This window comes from Apodemus sylvaticus, chromosome 4 (assembly GCF_947179515.1).
Source record: "Apodemus sylvaticus chromosome 4, mApoSyl1.1, whole genome shotgun sequence".
NCBI classification, from domain to species: Eukaryota; Metazoa; Chordata; class Mammalia; order Rodentia; family Muridae; genus Apodemus; species Apodemus sylvaticus.
Window position 1 is genome coordinate 8,488,373 of NC_067475.1, and position 24,782 is coordinate 8,513,154.

The window sequence follows — 24,782 nt, forward strand, 5'->3', positions numbered from 1 at the left end:
CCAGGTTGGCCTTGAACTCAGAAATCCGCCTACCTTTGTCTCCCAGAGTGCTGGGATTACAGGCATGTGTCACCACCGCCCGGCTAAGATTTTTTTTAAAAGTCAAAGTTAAATGCAAATTCTCAAATTCCTTACTGGGTCAAAAATGGTTATTTAACAGTGTATTTTATAGTTTTTTTCTTCTTTAGATGTCAGTCTTTTGTTTAACTTTGCTATTTTCTGCCACAGTTTAGAATCTAGATTTTTAAGTGGTGTGTTATTGATTCTCTTCAGAATTCTCAGTGCCATCTAATGGACTTTAGACCTCATAGTAAAACTGCATTACAGGCACATTGTAGAGAATTGATACTGAATAAACTGGATATAAAGGCACAGGATCCCTTTATTTAGGAGCCAGAGGCAGGGGGATTGCAAGTTGCAGGCCAGCCTGGGCTACCTAGAGAGACTGTGGTTCTAAAAACTGTAATCCAACAAACTGAGGCTGTCGAGGTGACACAGCAGATGAAGGTGGTTTCTGCCACGCCTGACGATCTGTGTTCAGTCCTTGGACACACATGGAGAAAGGAGAACACTGGCTCCTGAGAGCTGTCCTCTGACTTCCACAGGCACGCCACGGCGTCCTGCACCTGTGTGCACAGGCACACACAGACACACACACACAGAAACACACAGACACACAGACACATAGGCACACACAGACACAGACACATAGGCATACACAGACACACAGACACAGAGAAACACACAGACACACAGACATAGACACACAGACACAGAGAAACACAGTCACACAGGCACACACATAGACACACAGGCACAGACACACAGACACAGACATAGATACACAGACACAGACACATAGGCACACACAGACACACAGACACAGACACAGGCATACAGACAGACACAGACATACAGACACAGACATAGATACACAGACACACAGGCACAGACACACAGACACACAGACACACAGGCACAGACACACACACAGACACACAGGCACAGACACACAGGCACAGACACACAGGCACAGACACACAGGCACAGACACACAGGCACAGACACACAGACACACAGACACACAGGCACAGACACACACACATACAAATAAACGAATGTAATAAATATGTAACAAACAAAAGAACGCCCTCATGAAATAGCTTGCTGTTCTCTGTGGCCCTGGCCTCTCTCATTTAGAATGCATCAATGGAAATCAATAGTGTGAACCTTCGCTTGCTGAGGGATGTAAAAGCCCAGTCTCACTGACTCCTGAACCGTTAGCCATGCTTGTCACTCAGGGGACGCTGGCGTCCTTGCTGTAATTACAACATTCGTTAAGCCTTCGCATTTGTAACAGGTTTAAGCACAAAGCTGCTAGACAGAGCTTGGGCTCTATGTCTCACTTATCATGGAGAGGAGAAATACCTCAGTGGTTAAGGGCACTTGCTGTTCCTCCAGGGGCCATGTTTGGTTTCCAGCACCAAAGCCCTCTGTCACTTCATCTGCAGGGGACATGATGGTCTCTGTAGAGTCTCACAGGGGTTTAGGAGGAAGTGACGTGGTCGATATGAACAAGTTTACATTGTGGTGCTGCGTGTACAGGGACAGGTCCACAGAGGGAAGAGCAGTGTCTCACCCCTTCTTAGGGACTGGGTCCGAAGACACTGGGTTGGAAGACGCTGAAGAAAGGTTTCCAGGGGAGATGGTGGCTATGAGCTAGCCGCATTCCGAATGGAAGGAAGGTGAACTGCCTTGTGGGGCTGTGTGTGTCTGAACCGATAGGTGGAGATAGGACGTTTGTTCTTTCCCGCTTCACCTTCTGTCCCTAAGTGAGCATTAAACTATATTGTAAATATGTCAGCACAGCACGTCCCAGGAGCACAAGAGGTAACGACACACGGTTCCTATTGATATCACCACTGATTTTCTTTCTTTCAGAGAATCAAAGATGGCAGCACCATTGACTCAGTTAAGACGATCTGTGTTGGGGATCATATCGAATGTATAAATGGAGAAAATATTGTTGGGTGGCGTCACTTTGAAGTCGCTAAGAAGTTAAAGGAATTGAAAAAAGAGGAGCTCTTTACTTTGCAATTAATAGAACCCAAGAAGGCATTTGGTAAGTTGTGTGTGTGTGTGTATGTGTGTGTGTGTGTATGCATGAGAGAGACAGAGACAGAGACAGACAGACAAAGAGACAGAGACAGAGACAGACAGACAGACAAAGAGAAACTGGTTTCTTCCCCTTGCTTATCTAAGAGGCTGGGATACTGCCATTTGGGTTGTGTGTGTTCTTCACATGTTCTTCACATGTTCTTATCTACCGTACTAGGGAAGAACATAGACTATTACACACAGCATTCCTTAGAAGGAAAGTAACTCTGGAAGGCAGAAGAAAGTTTCCCAGTGGAGGACCTCTTTCTAAACCTTGTTCTGCATCTGCAGAGTCAGATGTCCGGGGATGGAACTGGAGGTTGGACTTTGTCAGCTTCTGCTGTATTGTTTCACTGTGCTGAGCAGGGAGCTTTCTGACCAGGCTCTTCAAACCACAAATGTTTTCCAGGGACCCAAGCGACAGAGGTTAGCTTTGAATGGAAGTGGTACTTGGCACAGTCATCTGCTCTGTTTCACAGACTCAGAATACTTTCTCCTTGACATTTAGAGTTTGGGACGCCATGGAGTGACTCCCTCTTTCATGTCACATGTGGTTTTAGCCACAGCAGCTGTGTCTCAACTCTTGCTGAGTCCTCCAGGGCCATCCAATGGTGTGACAATGTGCCAACTTCTCTCGCTACTGCGCACTATTTTAATGCACAGCAGTGCTAAAACATCTTCAGCAGACTCATCCCGGCCTGCCCTGACTCATCCCTGCCCCACCCCCACACACCCTGTGTTCTTGCTGTTGCCCTCATAACACAAATATTTCTTCTAACTTGTCTCTGATGTTGTTCCTCGGGGCAAGGGATGACATTCCACATTGCCTTCCCCCTTCCAGTGAGTGACAGGTCAGCTCTGAATCCGTGGAATTAGGAAGTACTCCCCGTTCCCAGATTGATAACTCTTTGTCAGTTAATAAAAATGCAATGGGAATCATGTTGTACCTGGGGACAGTTCCACCGACAGACTGGGAGGAGGGTGCTTGGTGCCTCATTGGTTCTCAGGGACCTTGGTAGGAGCTCGAAGTGGTGCTGTGAGGCTCCTGCCTGTGCCTCAGCACCGGTGCCTTTCTCCCCCTGACGGAGGCAGCCCCCTCCACACGGCTCTTCTGAGGTTCGGTTTCTACACTGATGGGAGTCAGGGGTGGGGGACTTCACATACATTGTCTTACACAATGTAGACTCTTTGTAAAGCAAGCTATTCTCTATATAAGTTAAGAAATAGAACTTCTTCCTATGCTTATCTCCAACACTGTTTTTGTTAGCGTTTATTGTTGTGAAGAGACGTGATAGCCACCATAACTCTTATAGAGGGAAACATTTAACCGGGGCTGGCTTACAGTTTCAGAGGTTCAGGCCATTATCATCATGGCAGAAGCACAGCAGTGGGCAGGCAGACAAGGTGCTATCATCTTGATCTGCAGGCAGTAGAAGGACACTGTCCCACTGGCCATGGCTTGAGCATCTATCTATAAGACCTCAAAGCCTGCCTCTTCAGTGACACACTTCCTCTAACAAGGTACACCGACTCCAACAAGACCTCACTTCCTGTAGTGCCATTTCCTATGGGCCTTTTGGGGCTAGATGCATTCAAACTACCACCAACACAACCTGTCTTCCAGAGTTAATCTTTTTGTATTTTTTCCTATTGTATGTACTTCTGTTGTTGGAGTTGTTTTCGTTTTTGTGTTGTAGCTCAGGTTGCTTTCAGATTCACTATATATTAGAGGATGATCTTGAACTCTTGATCTGGAATTGCAGGCGTCTACCATGACTTTCAGCGGTTGTATACATGGAAACCACTGGAGTCCCTGTGTCTATTTGGAATATTGTTAATTTGGGTGCCACTTTGCTGATAGTTTAGAGACTCATGACTGTGCTTGGTCATCCTGTTCTGTGATTAAGCCTTGTTTTCTTCCTTCAGCATCACAGGGACGTGTATAAACATACGTATGAGTTCAGCCTCTCTAGAGCCTTCTCTAGAACCTCATGGACTCCATCTACACATGGAAAAGCCCCTGAGGAGGATTTTTCTAATGGAAGACATTGATCTCTCTCCCCTCCCCTCCCTTTTCCCCTCCCCTCTCCCCTCCCCATCCTCTCCTATCCCCTCCCCTCTCCTCTCCTCTCCCCTCCCTTTTCTCCTCCCCCCTCCCCTCCCCTCCCTCCTCTCCTCCTCCTCTCCCCTTCCCTCTCCTCCCCTCCCCTCTCTCTTCCCCTCACCTTCCCCTCTCCTCCCCTCCCCTCCCCTCTCCCTTCCCCTCCCCTCTCCTCTCTCCTTTCCCCTCTCCTCTCTTATTTCCCCTCTCCTTCCCTCCCTTCCCCTTTCCCCTCCCCTCCCTTCCCCCCTCCCCTCTCCCCTCTCCCATCTCCTCCCCTCCCATCCCCCTTCCCTCCCTTCTCCTCTCCTGTCCTCTCCTGTCCCCTCCCCTCCCCTCCCTTCCCCTCTCTGCTCCCCTCCTCTCTCTCCTTTCTTGGTGATTATGGCAATTCTTATGAAAGAAATAATTTAATTAGGGTTGGCTTATAATTTCAGAGCTTTCTTCTGTAATGATCATGGCAGGGAGCATGGCTGCACTCAGGCAGAAATAGCTAAGAGTTCTACATCTGGATCTGCAGGCAACAAAAACACCTGGCCGGCTTGGGCTTACCTCAAGGCCCACCCCCAGTGACACACTTCTTCCAATAAGACCGCACCACCCAATCCTTCTCAAGTAGGGCCACTGCCTTAACATTCAAAAGTATGAATCTATAGGGGCCATTCTTATCGAAACCATCATAGGGATGAAGGAAAAAACATTTCATTGCCTGTTCTTGGACCATATATAAAGTTCTTTGATTCTCCAACTGTCTAGAATATATTAATATTCTGGCTTTTATCCGTTCTAGGTAGATGTCAAGAACACACTGGTGCATTTCTTTCAAAGCTTTCCTCTGAGCCATTGGTGTGAGCTGGTGTCAGGGTGTATGACTTGGCTCACTGTGTACTGTCTCTGGACTGTATGCTCGGTGTATGCTAATCTAGATGTACAAACTTGTATCTAGTGATAGGAGGTGAACATGAAAATAAATAAAGGGAACAATTGGTGTTGAGGGGCTAAATTCACTAGAAGTGTCAAAGCAGGAGTGAGGTGTTAGGGGAAGGTCTGGGAGGGACGGAGGGAGGGAGGACGGAGGAGGGAGGAGGAGGAAGGGAGGAAGGGAGGGAGGAGGGAGGGAAGTGAGATTGAGTCTGGGGCCTTGCTCATGTTGGCAAATGTTCCTCCTTTCAGTTATATCTCCAGCCTAGGAAAAGTCTTTAGAGTAGGGATTTGAGCTACATCTGAGAAGTGATCCAGCGCTTGGTCTGTACACTTATTGGAGAAAGGTGACCCAGGGAACAGGAGAAGAATGGGCTCAGTACAGAAGGCCATTGTGCTTTCGAGAATGGTGCATACACCAGTGTGTTGGAAATGACAGCCACGTGTCAGGAAGGCCCACCTTATCCAAATCCTTGTCTGTTAAGACAAAGCGTGGTCCATGGAGAGCCCAGGATGGGGTTTCAGAGGCAGTCGCATGGCAGGCCCTAGATCTCAGAATGACAACCGAGACTGTGTCACATGACCGTAGAGGATTTGATGTTGCAGTCAGGAAATCAGAAAGATCATATTACATTAGCTATGGAGAATACAGAGTCCTGAATTAAGGCTGGTCCCACAGGAGAGGAGGAATTGCTTGGAGGAACAGCTAAGGGTGTGCAGGGACCATTTGTAGATACCATTCCCACCATGGGGCAAATTTGACTGCTTATGAAGATTGTTAGAGTGGGTTGTTTATACATCTAAGTAGGCAAATGCCAAAAGACATGGTTTTTGGGACAATTCCAGGGCATACTAAACACCCTACAACTGAGCTACCTGCCCAGCCCAAGACAGAACTTCTATTTAGAGAGTTGAATATCAAATGTTTATTACATATTCCTAAATGTTATGAAGATTGGATTGTAACTGTTGAAATCAGAGGTAAAGGAATAAGTCATTGCAAATAATAGATTTGTGGGTTGGTTGAGGGATTCTTTGAGGCGAGACAGGGAAGAGATGGGAGTACAGTTTGGGATCGCATGTGTTTGAAGCCTATGAGACAGTTCATTTGGAAATGTATGAGGTTATGGGTATTGAGAACTGAAGCCTAGAAGAAGGGTTTTTATGAATGACTGAACTATAACACTCTGGGGGAAAAATCTATTCATTCAGCGTGAAGGCAAAGGACAGAAAATGGAGCGTCATGGGAAATGCCATCATTGACACAGCAGAAGCAAAGGGGGCTAGCATAGTGAGGATGGCCAGACAGAGGGAAGGAGTAGGTGACTGTAGGTCTCTCTTCCTAAGAGCAGATCCCCTGGGCTTTTCTGAGTCAGCTTTGGGGCTCAGGGAGGAGTCAAGGCCACTATAAAATGTATCCTTGGTGTTGCAAACAGGTGCTTCTCTTACACACACACACACACACACACACACACACACACACACACACACACACACGGATGGTGACGTGGTCACAGGTTAAGGTCAGCTGAACGGATTCTGGGAATATGGTGACTGTTGCCATGGCAACAGGTCCGGTAACAACACTTGGGGTCGTTTGTGCTGGTCAGCAATCCAGTCACTAGGAGGACCAGCCACAGTGTGTAGACCACAAAATAGAGCAGGGTTGAAAAAGCCGCATATCTTAGGGTTTCTATTGTGTGAAGAGACACCATTACCATGGCAACCCTTATAAAGGAAAGCGTTTAACTGGGGCTGACTTATAGGTTCAGAGGTTTAGTTCATCAGTGGGAAGCATGGCAGCGTGCCGAGAGTTCCACATCTGGGTCCCCAGCCGCAGGAAGAGAGCGTGACACTGTGTTTGGCTTGGGCTCTTGAAATCTCAAAGTCCAACCTCCCAGAGACGCACTTCCTCCAACAAGGCCACACCCACCCCGATGGGGCACTCCTAATCCTAAATGCTGCCACTCCCCTGATGACAACCATTCAAATCTGTGAGCCGATGATGACTCAGCAGCCAAGTATATGAACCTCTGGGGGTCGCTCTCCTTCGAGCCACCACAGTGATCCTAAACTTCTGATCCTTCCTCCTCTGCCTTCCAAGTGCTGAAGTACTCTAAGAACTGAGTACTAATACGCTGTTTCTGCAGTGCTGGGGATTAGAACCAGGGTCTCTTGTGATCTCCGCTGCAGTCTACTGACTGAGCTCCATTCCCAGCCCCAGGGAAAACTTGTTGCAAACATGGGTCAGTTTCAGTTATGTCTGTCTGTTTGTGTGTATGAACAGTACACATTATACATTAGCATGTATCTGTTTCTCACGGCGAGTCACAGCAAAACCACAGCACTTAAAGCTTCCAGGCAGGGGGACTTCCCTGTTGGAAACGGGAGGAGAAGCTTTCCCGCACCTGACGAACCTGAAGCGGTTTCCCCTGGTTACTTGCTATCTGATCCACTTTTCTTTCTTGAGCCGAGCCTTCTATGCCCTTGTCATGGCCGCCTTCCAGGCCTTATCACGTGTTGGCTGGAATGTCTCTGAAGATATTTTTTAGGGCTTGGCTCATTTCCTTTCTCCTTGTGCCAGTGTAAAGGGACATAGCTTTCACAATGAGCTCAACCCCTGCTCCTTGCAAACCCAGACTGTCCTCAGCTGTGAAACCCAGTTGACTGTTGAAATTACTCTTGAAACCAGACCAGACTGACCGGTTCCTGTTCCCAGGAGACCTTTGAACTGTAGGGGGATAGCTGCTGGGGCCAAGGGGCTTGGCTCCGTTTTGTTTAAATGAGTCTTAACTGGTTTATCCTGGAGCAGCTGCCCTGTATGTGATGATTACCCTTCCAGCAAGGGTGCTCCCAGAAGGGGACCCTTGTTTTCCAAGTCAGAAAGGGAATTAGGAGGAAATGGTTTCCTCTTAAGACATCTGCAGGTTAGATTTTGGGGGGTGTTTTGTGGCAGGTCTGCTTTTAGAGGCTTCCTTTCTTCGATGTGTACCCATCAGAACGGGATGCTAAGTGTGTGGAAAAGTGTGGTTAGCCCTCGGAGTGCCGCAGCAGGAGATGACACAGCCCTGCATCAGTTTGCTAAGCTTTTCAAACGCTGCCCTGGAAACTCTAGGAGAAAAATAGTCCTCCATTACACAACTTCCTAAACGTCAAGCAACCCCTGCACTCCCTTCCTCCTCTTCCTTCTTAGGGTCTCACTATGTAGACCAGGCTGGCCTGGTGCTCACTATGTGGACCAGGCTGGCCCCAGTTTTGCAGAGCCAATTCCCTGGCTTCTGCTTCCTAAGTGCTCCTATTACAGAGAAGCTACACAGATCTTTAGAGGATGATTTCAACTATTCATGCTACGCTTAGTGGAAAAACTCAACTACAAATACTTTGGGTTGTTCGTTGTATTCTCTGGACTCTACAAACTACCCTGGACACATAGGAAACAACTGACAGGAGATGAGGTGGACACTTAGGCCTGTCACTCTGCCCGGTGCTGAGTCTGTGACAACGAGTGAGTAAATGTCTCAACCTTTCTGCGCCTTCGCTTCCCTACAACAAAAGTAAAGATGCCGATGGACTTTGCCACATTACTCTGCTGTGAAGATTACACTGGAAAGGTTCTGCAGTAGTCCTTGATACATCGAATCTTCAATAATAGTTAGCTGTTATCACAGGCTAAGCATCCCTTACCTCAAAGTCTAAAATCAGAAATGTTCTCTAACTGACAGTTTCTGAGGCACCAGGTCTTACTAGGAATGGAAAATTCCATACCTGACCCAATGGGTTGGGCCCCAGTAAGAACACAGAGTGTCCCCGGGGTACCCCATTATACACAGGTAGGTGTCCCCGGATCTGGAAACCTGATAGCTGAAACACTTTGTCCCCAAGATTTCAGACAAGGACCCTTCAGCCTGTGTAGTCCCTGCAAGGGTGTAACGTCTTTGCAGGGAGTAATTTTAGCAACAGAGGAACTTACAGGACGCAGGGACAGGAGAGCTGGCGTAAACAGACACCTAAAAGCTGGCACTGTCTCATGATCAAATGGCAGAAGATAGCAATATATTGTGATAGTAGCTACCATTCACTTTTGTAAGGGCTCTCTCTGTCTCTCTGTCTCTCTGTCTCTCTCTGTCTCTGTGTTTCTGTCTCTCTCTCTCTGTGTATGTAACACGTGTGTGAGAGGAACGTTCACGTGACTGTGGCTTACATGTGGAGACCAGAGGAGGACAGTGAGCATCTCTTCCACCCTCTGCCTTGTTTCTTGGAACAGGATGTCTCGCTGGACCCGAAGCTCACAGTTTCAGCCTGGCTGACTGGCAGTGGAGCTCCTAGGCTCTGCCTGTCTCTGTCTCTCAGCCCTGGGGCTGAGGCGTGAGCTGAGGCGTGAGCAGCCATGCTTGCCTTGCTCGTGTAGGAGCTGGGGAGCTGAACTAAGCTCTTCAAACAGCAGCAGTGCTGCTTCCCACTGAGCCATCTCTCCCATCGGCTTTTGTAAGTGCGTTCTAAGCAGGAAACCATCGAATCCCCACAGTCACTCCAACCTTAGAGCTGTTCTCCCACAGAAGGAGGTTGCAGTGACCAGAGCCTGCTTCCTGACCACTCCAGTGCTGACTCACTGTTTGCTGTCCTCAGGAGTTCACGTTTACATAAAGAGGCAAATACACTAAGAAGCTACTAATCTCACTAATAGTGATAACAGTGGATTTGCGATTGAAGTACGATGAAGGGGAGACGAAAGACTGAGCCAAGACATTGGTGTTTGCATCTTTTCCTTGATTCTTCTTTCTTTTCTTTTTTGATTGATTATTCTATTTATTTACAGTTCAAATTTGTCCCCCTTCCCAGTTTCCCCTCCACAAGTCCTCTATCCTCCCTCCCCTGCCTCTATGAGGGTGCTCCCCCACCTGCTCACCCACTCCTGCCTTAGAGGCCTAGCGTTCCCCTACCCTGGGTCATCAAGCCTCCACAGGACCAAGGGCCTCCCCTCCCAGTGATGCCCGACAAGGCCATCCTCTGCTACATATGCAGCTGGAGCCATGGGTCCCTCCATGTGTACTCTATGGTTGGTGGTTTAGTCCCTGGGAGCTCTGGGGGCTCTGGTTGGTTGATATTGTTATTCTTCTTATGGGGTTACAAACCCCTTCAGCTCCTCAGTCCTTGCCCTAACTTCCCCACTGGGGTCCCCACACTCAGTCCAATGTTTGGCTGTATACATTCACATCTGTATTGGTTCAGCTCTGTTAGAGCCTCTCAGGGGACAGCTATACCAGGCTCCTGTCAGTAAGCACTTCTTGTCATCATCAATAGTACCTGGGTTTGTTGTCAGCAGATGGGATGGATTCCTAGGTGGGGCAGTCTCTGGATGGCCTTTCCTTCAGTCTCTGCTCCTCTCTTTGTTCCTGCATTTCCTTTTGACAGGAGGAATTCTGGATTAATATTTTTGAGGTGGGTGGGTGGCCCCATCCCTCCCCCGGGGGCCATGGCTCTCCTTTGGATATGGTCTCTACAGGTTCTCTCTCCCCTTGGTTGGGTATTTCGGCTAATGTCCTTCCTGTTGGGTCCTGGGAACCTCTTGGGTCCCAGGCATGTGGGACTCTCTAGGGGTTGTGCACAGTTCCCTCTCTACACACCTACTTTCAAATTCCTGACCCTCTATACTTCTCCCCCATACCTGAACTGGCCCCCCCCTTTCCCTTCCCCCTCCTCTCATGTGTGTTCTTTTGTCTCTGGGTTACTTCACTCAGGATGATATTTTCTAGTTCCATCCATTTGCCTGAGAATTTCATGAAGTCGTTGTTTTTAATAGCTGAGTAGTACTTCATTGTGTAAATGTCCCACATTTTCTGTATCCATTTTTCCTTTGAGGGACATCTGGGTTCTTTCCAGATTCTAGCTTATTAGCTCAGTGATCACTGGTGCTACATAACCCGGATTTCCCTCTTTCTAATCTATAACGTCTAAATTTTACAGGAATTATGTATGTGAAGTACTTGGAATAGTACTTGAGTCACAGAGATGGGAGCTAATGTTGCCAGGCCTAGTGCCGCCATGGCCTGAGCTAATCCTCAGACTATTCCAAGAAGACTTTTCCAGAGCAACCTGGGTTTTGGGGTGGTTTAATTACTCATTGTCACATAGGGTGGAGTGGAAGTGTAGGGAGAGAGGAGTCTAGACTTCTCCCAGGTGTTAACAGTGTATGTTCCTGCTTTAGAATATCCCACAGGCTCAGAGGCCACCTCACCTCTCCTGTGAGAGTTGGACATCTCCTGTTCTTCCAGGTCTTTCTCGGATCTGTCACCTTGTCTGCTACCCAATTAGACATCACTTTCAAACTCTGGTGCTCCCTTCTACAAACTAACTTTCCTTCATTGTTTGGGATTAAGGGTGTGTGAGAAGGGCGTGTCTGCATTCCAGCCTGAGATGTTAAAGGTGTGTGCTAAGGGCTGGGTCACACCCTAACTAGAAACAGCTTCAAATATCTCCTTAAGGGCAGAAGCAGGTGGCAGCTGGCTTGCTGACACCTAGGATAGGAGGGAAGCCCATAACTCAACCTTACTCTCAAGATTTCTGCCTCAGAATGCTGGAAAAAAAAAAAAAAGAATGGTGTTAAAATTACAAAGGGCATTTGGGGTATGGAAGGGGCTCTGGGGAAAGTCGGGGCGACTTCAGTTTTAGAAGTATATTGCATCTTATCTGTCATTGATGAACATTGTTTTAGTCAAGGTTTTAAAGTGTTTACAAGGACAAAATGGGGGTGTCACTAATGGTTAATGCAGTATAACTCATTCTGGTCTTCTAATATCTAGAAATATCTAAAATCATTGTCAAAATGATTCTAGGGAAGAAGATGAATGAAGAGCCAGCTTGGCTTTAACGGGGCGTAGTAGATGTTTGAGATTAATTCTAAGCAAAACTGGTCTAAATATTTTTAGTGGAAGACCCTGCTGGTTATCCACACAGGGACTCTTTCTAAGCTAGCTGTAAACCCTTATTAAAAATGAAAACTTGCAGGAATGGTGGTGCAAGCCTTTGAGCCCCAGCACTCAGGAGGCAGAGGCAGGCAGATCTCTGAGTTTGATACCAGACTGGTCTAGGTAGTGAGTACAACTCCCATCGAGAGAGAGAGAGAGAGAGAGAGAGAGAGAGAGAGAGAGAGAGAGAGAGAGAAATCTGGGGGCTGGGATGTAGCTCAGTTGTAGAGTATTTGCCTAGAATGCCCCAGTACCACATAAACCAGGACTTTAAGAATCTTCAACCTGTAATCTCATCACGTGGAAGCTAAATGTAGGAGGATCAGGAATTGAAGATCACCTTTGATTACAAATTAAGTTCAAGGCCAGTCTGGGCTACAAGAGACCTTGTCTCTAAATAATAAAACAAACAGACACATAAATAAATAAAACTAATAACCAAAAAGTTGTTAACTAATAAAAAAAAGCTAAGAGCACAGTGTGCACGTAACACTCATAAACGCAGCAGACATAATTGCTAGCTCCCAGTTTAGAGCCTTGGCCTAAGGGAGCGCCCTTCATGCCCGGCCCTTTGATCTCCTGCCAAGTATCCCCAGCAGCCCAGGGCTCCCTCAGCTCAGCTCTCAGCAGCTGGGAGGGAAGTTTTGGATGAATCACTCCCAGGGAGTGAAAGGGCAGAGTCACCCAGTTGGGCAGGACTTTGAAGCTTCCTTCTTGCTTTTGGAGTCTCTGACTTTGCAGAACCCATGGGCTGGACCCCTCTCTCTGCTCAGTCCTCCTCTGCCATTGGCTGCGGTCATCCCGCAGTCTTCACCCCTGGCGACTGGGTGCTTACACATCACCTCGCCTTAAAGGACCACTCTGGCCTCTGAACATAAAGTCCAGTAGCCTGTTGGGCCTCTGCGAGCTGCAGATTATGGTGTTAAGGGCATGGATTCGGGGACTGGAGAGATGGCTCAGCAGTTAGGAGCACTTGCTGGTCTTCCAGAGGACCAGAGTTCAGTTCCCCACACCCGCATCATGCCAGGGACAACTGTCTGTAACTCCAGTTCCAGAGGACCCAGTGTCCTTCCTGTTCTAGCCTCGGAAGGCACCTGCTCTCACGTGCACTGACCCCCCCTCTCTCTTTCTCTCTCTCTCTCTCTCTCACACACACACACACACACACACACAGACACACACACACACACACACACACACTTAAAAATAATCATAAAATTGTAACAACAAAAAAGAAATAGACTTTAGCTAGGCAGTGGTGGCTCATGCCTTTAATATCCCAGTACTTGGGAGGCAGAGGCAGGTGGATTTCTGAGTTTGAGGCCAGCCTAGTCTACAGAGTGAGTTCCCTCCCTCCCTCCCTCCCTCCCTCTCTCCCCCTCTCCCTCCGGTCCCTCCTTCCCACCCCCCAGTCACCCTTTTTACCCTCTCTTAAGCCTCTGGGCAGCCACATCAGTCTGCTAATAGGCTAGGCTGCCAGGCCCAGAGTCCTCCCTATGTTAGCCCTACAGTGTTCAGCACTGTAGACGACATTCTGCTCACAGATAAGGATTTCTCCTCAGGCTGTAGATGGAAGCTCTGGGGACGTGCGCTCAGGTGTCCAGAGTCTAAAGTCATGTTTTTAACCACTACCTGTGGGTCATGGTGCAGGCTTGACCAAAGGGCGATTGTCGGATAGGGTAAACCATTAGCCATGGCCATTAGAACATGGCTGTGAGCTATGAGGTGCTGTGTGAAAGCCAAGGGTACCGCGGGGGCAGTCGGATCTCAGTAGAAAGCCCCCACAAGATGTCCCAAAAGGTCAGGGCAGCTGGACTTGGTGGCTCATGTCTGTAATCACAGAATCAAGAGGCTGAGGCAGGAGGATCGTTGGAGCGTGAAGCAGACCTGTGCTTTATAACGAGTTCAAGCAGGTCACCCTGAGCGTGGGTAAGAAGAAAAGAAAAAGCAAAAAGAAAAAAAAAAGGTTAAAAGACCAGATTGTATATTTTTGAGGAGTTAGGAAAATGAAATGAGCCCATATGTTCAGCTGAAATCTAATAAGAAATATATAAAAAGAAAATACGTCAGTTTCGAACTGTAAGAGATGAATTTCTTCTTTCTATGTCACTAAAATACTGATTTTTTTTTTTCTCTTTCACCTTCATTATAAATGGCTTCCAGCCATCTGGGATGTAACCCTTTCCTACCATCTCTTGTGTGCTCGTAAGACTGATTCTGTTCTCCCTTTCCTCCTGACTTCTGAAACTTAAACAGAAGTTCCAGGTGGATCCCAGGGTCTTGGGTGTGGCAGGCGCAGGCTCTGAGCTACACCCCACTCCCTGGACTCTCTTGGCCGATGGGCAATTCTCCTGTTCTTTGCCCGTCCTCACGCGTGGCATCAACCTCCAGGTTAAGGCCCTCGCTGCTGCAGAAAAGGGAGCGTGTGCTTCCTCTCGCCACAGAGGATCTAAGCCATGCTCTACAATGCATCTCCTGAGAACAGGCTTTTAAATCAGTTTTGTCTACACTGATTTCCCTGTGGTTCACATCCTGGCTTTGGGGCGGGATTGGAGACAAACGCTTTTCTTCCCACCGTACAACTAAGATCTGGAGTTTGTAGGCTTGCTTGAAAATGCCAGCTAATAGTCACTAAAGCAGTTCATGTCAGTGCGAATGCTGCATTTTAATTTGAAACGCATCACCGTCATCATTTATTTTCATTCATCATTATCATCATTATTAGTATGTATGTGGTTGGTATACACGAGCCATAGCCATTGATGGAGGTCAGAAGGTGACTTTTTGCGGATCCTGTGGACGGGACTCAACTTACCAGGCTCTCAGCAGTTTTGTCCTCTAGCTCCATCACACAAACCACACAAACCACACAAACCACACAAACCACACAAACCACACAAACCAGAGTGTGTGAAATCTCCCCTCCCAGCTTGCTTCCCTCAGATCTCTCGTAGCCAGGGCTGGCCTCGAACTCTGATCTTCCCTCCTCTGGCTCCCAAGTGTAATGGCCGCCGCATCTAACTGGACATCTTTCTTATATAATCACAGCGTTAAAGAACTCATGTGAGTTCTTTCATTAAAAAGAAGAGCCCAGGCTTGTAAAATGATGGTGGCTGTAATACTTTTTCTTGTCTCCGAGGGCCGTGCTGCCCACACTCCTTGCTTTCTTTTTTTCCCCAACTCTTACGGAGTTGCACCGAAGCGCTCAACCTAATTTTCGTGGTAATTATAGCGCCCCATGTCATCAGCTTGAGTTCTTTAAAATTAAATCACATAATTAGAGTGACAGATATAACAGCTATGAGGTTTGGGAGAAACACAGCTGTCTCTCGGTGACACTCAGTTCACTGCAGAAGCAGCCGGCCTCCCCGCAGCCGGCCTCCCCACAGCGGGCCTCCCCGAGCTGGGGCGCTCTGTATTCTAAGTGGCTGTGGCAGGCAGGTATCCGTGCGTCTCCTGGGCCGAGAGGAGAATCCTTACTCGTGGGTGTAGTGACTTTACAGGTTGGGGCTGGTTACCAGATCTACAGTCTGAACCATGACCTCTCCTAACTCATCCCCAGAGAAGCCTTATGTCTACCATTTCTGTGAACTGATGGATTTAGGGCTCCGGCCAGGCTGCCCAGACATGCTGAGGTAGTCTACACTCCAAATTCGGCCAGACTATCAGCGTTCAGAATCTTTTAAACATTCCTCAAACATTAAACCTGTCTTCTCCCTCGCCGGCCTCACGGTGAGCCAGCAGGGCCATCCTGCCTGTTTTCATGTAGGAACAAGTTGACCTGTCCGTGAAACCTCATCAAATCTTGGAAAAAGCCTGGCTGGGCGACGCCAGAGCTTAACCTCTGCTTTAGTGCCCCCAAGTGGTAAGTTTGGAAGTGACACTCTCTGAGAAGAAGATGGCTGTCAAAGAAATGATGATGATAAAAACAAAAAAACAAACAAACAAAAAAACCCAAAAAACCGAATCCTATGCTAAGGAGGTTTGGGGCAGGGGCGGTACCCTTCGTGATACTCAGTGATGGCTGCAAGGCCCCAAGCAGTTGTGACGACATATAAGATACCAAGAGTGAGCCCAAGTGTCGGCACGGACTCTGGGCGATAGAGATCAGTGCTCCGGTTGGGGAGGTGCGGCTCCTGCGGCCCCGGCTGTGGGGAGTATCTGGGCAAACTGCCGTATGTTTTCCTCTCTTTTTACAGCCCTAAGAGTAATTTATTAATAATAAACACTCATCTACTTTACATAATTTTCCTTCTAGACTGTTGTGGAGAGGAGTAAGGTAGGGCTTGTCCTGGTTTCCTTTCTGTTGCTGTGATAAAATATCCTGGCAGAAAGTGGAGAATACATTTATTTTAGCTCACAGTTTCTGGGTACAGCCCACCATAGCAGGGCGGTGATGGCGACAGGAACTGAAGTCATTTCTCATCTACAGTCAGTGTGTACCTGCTTTACCACGCAGCTCAGTTTGTCTACACTTACATTATCCAGGACTCGAACCTGAGGACTGGTGCCACACACTTTCCGTCTGGGTCTTCTCCCATCAGTTAACATGTCTGCAGGGCCAATCTGCTCCACACAGTCTCTCACTGAGATTGTATCAAGCTGACAAACCACCTCTCACAGATATTGTCTGTAGAGGCTGGCTGGTCTCACAGAGATCACGCCTTTCAGAAGCTACACACTTCAGCACCTGGGTTCTCAGCTTTGTAAACGTGAGGAACCTACTATTTGTTCAATGACTGAGGAGCTGGTTCATTTTCTAGGAGTAGATTGGAGTCTTGAACCTTTAAGCAACTTGTGTTGAAGCACATGCTAATATATACTTGATTAGACACAAGTATGTAATTCTAGAATAAAACATACGTGTGTTAAGTGAGCAGTTTACTGTCTGCTCTGTAGGAAATGTTTTTGTTAGGATTCTGTCCGAGTTCCACTCCTCAGTTGCCTGGCAACAGCCAGGTAGGTCTGGCCCACTATAAAAATGGCTGCTGGCCCCTCCTCTCTCTTATCCTCTTGTTCTCTTGTTCTCTTGTTCTCTCTTTCCCTCTTGGGCTCTTCCCTTTCCCCTTCCCTCCTCCCCCCCCCCCCACATGCCCATGGCTGCCCTCGACTTCTCTACTTTCTCCTCCTCCCTGCCTTTCTCTGCCTCTACTACCCCCTTAACTCCCCTCCCCATGCCCTAAATAAGCTCTATTCTATACTATACCTTCGCCTTTGTCCTGTGTGGTCCCTCATGGGGAAGGGATGCCTCGCTGAGGCACCCCCTGCCCATAGAACATATTCTTACACCACTTTCTCTTTTTATGATCACAACAGTTTGCTGGTTAGGTGTCAGGGAGACTCTGTGGTGGTGGTGTGTGCTGTGTGTTGTTTGTCCAGAATGAAGTGGGCTGTATGGTTCCCAGCTCTGTTGAGACATGGTAAAACTTGAGTGTGGTGTGTTGTTCACTCTGGTACCACACAGCTAAGCCGGACTTCTCCTTCTCCACTTTCTGACTGTGACCCTGGGCTGGGAACACTCCCACTGCTGGCCAGTGCCGATGGCAGACTGACCTATTCTTTCTCACCGGACACTCTTTTTGGAACTGTGCTCTGAGCAGCTGAGAATCCTGTCTTCCCCAGGGACATGTAGTAACTGGCACGGCCAGTGCCATGAGCTTGCAGGTGTGGCCCCATTGTTCTGGAAGGTCACCCAGTCACTGACGAACGTCCGGGCACCATCTCAACACCACTTGTGGCTTCTTTCTTATTTGGGGAGGCTGTCTTTTCAACCTGTGGTAACTTTCAGAGGAGAACTTGGATTTTGGAAATTCTAGCCCTAAATTTAGGTTAAAATGAATGTGTGAGATTCTTTTTTTTTTTTAAATTATTTTATGTATATGAGTACACTGTAGCTGTCTTCAGACATACTAGAAAGAAGAGGGCATTGGATCCCATTACAGATGCTTGTGAGCCACCATGTAGTTGCTGGGAATTGAACTCAGGACCTCCAGAAGAGCAGCCAGTGCTCTTAACCCCTGAGCCACCTCTCCAGACCCTGTGTGAGATTCTTAACCACATTGACCTAGATATCCAGAAAGAAAACAGAACTTGGCAGAAGGTGCAAACCGGTCTAGGGTTCGTCTCGAGAACACACCCACATGCACCTCTGATGTCTGCACAGACCTCTCTCTGCCTGCTTGAATCCGGCAGCAGGTTCTGCAGGTCTGCACTGACTGCAGGCTCAGCTGTCGTCTTGGTGGCAGAGCCCCCGTACCCCACCGCAAGCTGCAGCTGCAGAAAGAGCGCAGCCAAAGGGACTTTTGCAGAGGTTATGGGTTGGTAGCCTGTACTTATTTAGATACTGATTTTTTTAAAAAAATTTTTTTGTCAGTGTGCTATTTTTAAGGGATTGGGCTTAATGGCTTAAATTGAAAAAAAAAATCAGGAAACCTCATACAAACCTCTGAGTATCCAGTTTCTATGCCAAACACTGAATCTGGCTAAGCAGGGCTTTGTTCCCACAGGGCATGTGTTACTGGAGGTCTAGATGGGGCACACCCCTTCCGATCACCCACCCTCCCCTCTCCCTGTGTTGTTTGCTGCTTAGGATTAATGCCTTTGGACAACAACACTTGGTGCATTGCAAAAGAAAAACCAAGATAAAGTGTAGCCAACGGCAGCCCCGGGACAGCAGTGTGGTCACAGGCAGCCCCGGGACAGCAGCGGCCTCTCCTGGATGGTCCCTGGAGACTGTGGTAGTTCCTTCCTCAGAAGCGCCCCGTTGGGACCCCACTCTGGAGAGTCTCCTTTGCAGCCATTCCTTCAGCTTCTGGTCGCTATGGGGCTGCTGTGTTGTTAAAGCAAGGAGTGAAGAGTTTGGGATCATGTGATCTGAGTTTAGCAATCCCCCTGCCTCAGCCTTTGAAGTGTTGGGATTAGTCATGAGCCACCATACTTGGCAAGACCTGGTTTTGAATTCTAGCTGCACTGACTTTAATTTCCTTATTTGTGAGATGGGGCTGGTAACAGCTGGCCTCGCAGGGCAGTGTGTGTGGTAGGTGCTTCCCCTCCATCTCTCTTCCCCAGCGTCCTGACAGAGGGGAAGTCCCCGTGGGATCTCCTGGCTGCTTTCTGGACCACTCCCACCTCTGCTCTGAGAGTAAAGCCAACCCCTTTGTTCCTGTGTAAAGCTTCCAGCCTCTCTCACCCGGATGTTAGATCTTGTAGACCCAGCTGCCCACGGACATGGGAAGAATGGAAGCCAGGCTGGCTTGCTGTGTTTCAGTACCTCTGTTAGAAGGCACATCCCTTATCAAGTCTGCTGTCATTGCATTGTCGTCATTGCGTCGGAAACCTCCCCGCTCTCACATCCTCCGTTGGGATCCTTTCTGAGCTCATGCCTTTCTTACTCACGTGTTTTTTGTTTTTTGTTTTTGTTTTTTTTTTTTTTTTTTTACAGAAATAGGACCAAGGTCGAAAGCTGGAAAGACAGCAACAGAAAAAATTGGTACTGCAACGGGGACTCTTCGTCTGAGATCGAAAGGCCCCGCTGTAGTAGAAGAGCTGGTATGTTACTTCATTTCGTTCCCATTCTGTTTGGAAATGTACAGGTCTGAATATCTGTTAGAGCTGGAGATAAAGCTAACAGTCATTGATGTGTGTATAAAAAGATAAAGAGATATAAGTTATGTTCTATAGGGGTGTGGTGAGGTGTGGGGGAAGGGGAAAACTAAGCAGGGGCCCATGCCTTAGTCATCCCTTCCCCCTGAGGGACCAGTCACGCGACAGTGTAATATAAAATAGAGTTTATTCAGGGCATTGGGAGGGGAGTTAAGATGGTAGTAGAGGTAGAGAAAGGCAGAGAGAGGGAGAGAGAAGTAGAGGCCGGCCATGACCACATGGAGGGGGGGAGAGGGAATGAGGAGAGACAGGAGCAAGAGGCAAAAGAGAGGCAAAATAGGGAGGAGGGGCAAGCAGCCCCTTTAATGGTGGGTCAGGCCTACTGGCCGTTGCCCGGTAACTGGGGAGGAGTTTAGACCAAATACTAACAGTAATGGCAGGTAAAATGGGCTCTGGCGCACAACTCATGCTTTGAATTCATTTCCTCCTCATGCAACAAGAAAACCGCTGAGGCAGTAAGAGTTAAATACACCAGAGCTTGGGAAGGGGCTGTGGTCAGCGGGGATCCCCGTCCCCTGCAGATCGCTAGTCTAGACTTGTCTGTGGACATTGGATTATCTAACACTTAAAAGAACTCAACCCAGGCAGAGTCCGGAGCAGTGCACTTATGGAGACTGTTATAATGAAAGATTGTATTTGTGACATTCCGTCTCCTAAGATAAATATTTCCTGTCGCCCTGGCTCTTCTTGTTCATACTCTACATTCTTCCTGCCAGCAAAACCCTGTGGGTGCCGCTCTGTGATACACCAGACTCCAACCCCCCTCCCGCCCTCATGCGATACACCAGACTCCAACCCCCCTCCCGCCCCCATGCGATACCCCAGACTCCAACCCCCCTCCCGCCCTCATGCGATACACCAGACTCCAACCCCCCTCCCGCCCCCATGCGATACACCAGACTCCAACCCCCCTCCCGCCCTCATGCGATACACCAGACTCCAACCCCCCTCCCGCCCTCATGCGATACACCAGACTCCAACCCCCCTCCCGCCCCCATGCGATACCCCAGACTCCAACCCCCCTCCCGCCCTCATGCGATACACCAGACTCTAACCCCCCTCCCGCCCTCATGCGATACACCAGACTCCAACCCCCCTCCCGCCCTCATGCGATACCCCAGACTCTAACCCCACTCCTGCCCTCATGCAATACACCAGACTCCAACTCCCTCCTGCCCCCATGCGCTGAGACCCCAGGCACCCTTGTCCCACCCTAGAGGCTGCTGTCTTTTCCTTCTGTGCTGGGCATGTCAGCCAGGATTACCCTTTCAAAATGCAGGCAGGGCAGCTGTGTGTGGTGTGCTCTCACTTCCTCATGGTTTGCCAGTATATATCACCTTCTGTATGCCATCTTTTCTGAAAATGTGGCACAAGTTGCAATTCTCTCTGCCTTTCCCACTTTTTAACCTTAATTATTATTTTTTTGTTTTACAAAACACAAATACTGCTGGCTTTATATAGTTATTTTGTTTAATCTCATCCATTTTTAGTTCATAGACTTGGTCATCTAGAACAGAATCTCAGGTGTCGTAGGAACTCAAGTATTTTCAGCATTAATGAATTAATTATGGGTTTGTTTTAGGTTGAGAAAAGCAAGGGTTTCACATATTGACTGACTGTCAACACAAAGGTCTGTGTCAGAGAGGAAAGTGCCAGAAGGTGAAGAGACCTTGGAGGGAAAGAGGGGAAGGCAGAGAGCTGCGGTGTAGCAGGCAGAGAGGCGAGTGGGCGGGGCAGAGGCTAGTCTACCCACTGCAGTGGGGGCAGCGCCACTGAAGTAGAGGTGAAGGCTCCTGAGACTTGCAGCTCTTGAGAGCAGAGCCCAGGCTCTCATTGTCTGTATGAATGCTGCCCTCTGACCCCGGGCCCTCACAGTCTGTGTGTGAATGCTGCCTCAGAGTCCCAGGTTTGGGGAACAGAGGATGAGTCAGGTGACTAGGTAGGATGCAGTTTACAGAGTGGTCCCCAGAGCTTGCTGGATGTAAGGTGTCCGGGGTCAGGGAAGGTCTGGTTTGATAGAGCAGATACTTAAAGAATCAGTGGGTCAACGCTGTCTTTGGGATTGTGTGAGTCACTCGGGGTGCTGCGTGCTTGGGGGGACCTACAGGAGGCTGGAGAGGTAGGCATTCAGTTCGTTGTGCTGGGGAAAAAAAGGCGGGAGCTTGAGCAGAGGCTCTTGGAGCTGGTGCTCGGCTCACTTCCTCCTCTTTGTTCTGGGACCCCAGTTCATTCAACAGTGCCGCCTGCCCACCCACCCGCCCACGCTTAGAGTGGGTCTTCCTATGCCAGTTAACCTGATCTAGAATGCTCCTCACAGAGATTCGCAGAGATGTGTTTCTACAGTTACACTCACAGTTACATTCTACAGTTACACTCACAATTACACTAACAGTTACATTCTACAGTTACACTCACAGTTACATTCTACAGTTACACTCACAATTACACTAACAGTTACATTCTACAGTTACACTCACAGTTACATTCTACAGTTACAGTTACAGAGACACTTCATTTAGTTGTCAGAATTTGCCAGCACAGAGGCAAATGCAGCTGCGAGTGCAGCAGGAGAGTCAAAGGGTTTGAAAGGGAGCGGATGAGTTCTGTGAGGAGCGGCAGGGCAGGAGCGGCAGGGCAGGCAGGAGCGTCTGGCCAAGTCCTTACTTCTCCCTTTGCTCGCACACTGCCTGGTGTACTGCTGAAGACTCCACTGTTCCTCCAATCACTGAACAAGCAAGCCTCAGAGCAAGGCAGGCATCTGTGAGAGAATGTGAAGTCAGTGAGTGGGAGCCTGCAGCGAGCCCTGGGAGAATGTTCTCTTGGCTTTCTGTTGGAGGCTGTGAGGAAAAGTGAACAGCCTTGCCGTAGCGTCCAGGAGAAGCAGAACACCTTCGTGTCCCATGGGAGGAACATCATCTCCCAAGAGTTCATGCAGTTAATGGGTGTCTGTCAAGCACCCTGTTCTATAGGGTGCTTGTAGGTTTCAGTGAAAGGAGGGTAGCTTGTGATCTATCTGGGGAGCCAAGAAAAAGTTATTCAAATATAAATACTAAAAATCCACAGATGTGCATAGTCTGTTTAATTAAATAGGCCAATTAAAATTAGCCCATAATGAAAAGAAGCTAGTTTGATGCTAATATTAAATTGGTACAAATAGCCTGCAATCAAGTTTCTGAAGGACTTAAAGAACTTACAGGATTTCAAACAACCTCCCTTCTGACCTGGCACGAAGGCAGGAAGCAGACCACGATGCTCCACTCCCAGGCCGCATTGTTTATTCATTGCATTTGCTGAGCCTGGCAGTCTGGGCACCGGTGGTTCAAGATGAATAAAGGCCCTTTTCCTCCCTTAAAGAGAGACAGAAAGGCATTAACAGAAGCCATTAGGAACCAGGGGTCAGGGCTGAAGAACAGAATGGGACACAGTGTCACAGTGAAGATGCTGTCAGAGACAGGGAAGACAAGAAATCAGCAAGCAGTTCTCTCCAGAAGCGCCAGAGTCGGTGCAAGTGGGAGGTGAACTATGAAACAGCCATGGGTGTGGGGACGGCGCATGCTGCCTGAGAGACGGGAGCGGCTGCAGCAGGTGGAGAGGAGGCTGCAGTAAGAGACCGTGAGGGCGTGCAAGTCCCTGTGGTAGCTGTGGGGGCAGCGACACTGTCAATTGTCTATTTTAGAAGAATTCCTTGGCTGGGGATGCACTGTAGGGCAGGATGGGTTTGAGAGAGAATGGCAGGGAAGGAAATTAGGACACCTCTGCCTGAAAGAAAGAATGGGGACCCAAGCAGACAGGATGTGGCTGGAAAGAGGCAAGGGATGGAGCTGTCTCAGGAAGCAGGAGCACCGCTGCTTGTTAGCGCTGCTCACACTGTGGTCAGGGAGAAACAAGGTTAACATCAGAGTTAGCTGATGCACCATGTTCAAGCCTTGGCTTTAATCCCCACAAGGCAGTACACTCATGTAAACACTTCCTACACATGTGCACACACATACATTTATACACTCTCACCCACATAATAACCATGTGCACACATTTGCACTCACACATACATAGAAACATACATACACACACACTCACACTGCATAGTACTCACACTTACATAAACACACTCATACACCAACTCATGTACTCTATACGCACACTCCCACACATTCACATACAACATATATGCACATAGATCACACATTCTACATAGCTAATGATATATATATATACATATATATACACTACACACACACACACTTACATCATATACTAATGCTCATACATTCATACAATAAGGCTAACAAACACAGCCGGATATACCCCCTAGTATACATGTGTATACACATGAATACTCCATACCCCCACATACATACTCATATACTCATGCAGATAGTTTGAGCACATACTCTCTCATACACTAATGCACATACACATTCTCACAAACACATTATAAACACACAGATGCATATACTCATATACACATTCACATGCTTACCTTATATACAAACTTTCTACATACTGATGTATACACAAAAATTCACCTTTTCACATAGACTTATACACATGCATACACCCACATTTTTCTACATGCACACATTACATACATACCATCTCACGATTCACAGTCAAATATTACACACATGCACACAGAAAAGCTCGCCCATCCACACTTACCCTTTATACAAATACATAGACTCACACTCCTCACATATGTACACAGTCATACATGCACTGGCATTACACATGTGCACATTCACACACTGATGATCCCAGGAGGGGGGGGTGAGACCGAAGGCTCCCTTGTGCTTGCCAGCTGAATAGGGAAGCTTCAGGTTCAGAGAAAGACCCTGACTTGAAAAATATAAGGGAGAGCAAGTGAGGAGATCACTTCATGTCAGCCTCTGATCTTCACACACATACGCTGCACATGTACATATACATGAAACACACATAGACACGCAGATACAGACACACTGACACAGAGACATACA

General features: G+C 48.1%; 1 protein-coding gene across 1 annotated transcript in view; it reads left to right on the forward strand.

Annotated features, from left to right (window-relative positions):
* Gipc2 (GIPC PDZ domain containing family member 2) overlaps positions 1-24,782 on the forward strand; it is a 74,120-nt gene that overhangs the window by 39,508 nt on the left and 9,830 nt on the right. Inside the window, exons 3-4 of the mRNA XM_052178950.1 lie at positions 1,942-2,122; positions 19,586-19,692. Of these exons, the coding sequence (XP_052034910.1) occupies positions 1,942-2,122; positions 19,586-19,692 (288 nt within the window). The remainder of the gene's footprint in view (positions 1-1,941; positions 2,123-19,585; positions 19,693-24,782) is intronic.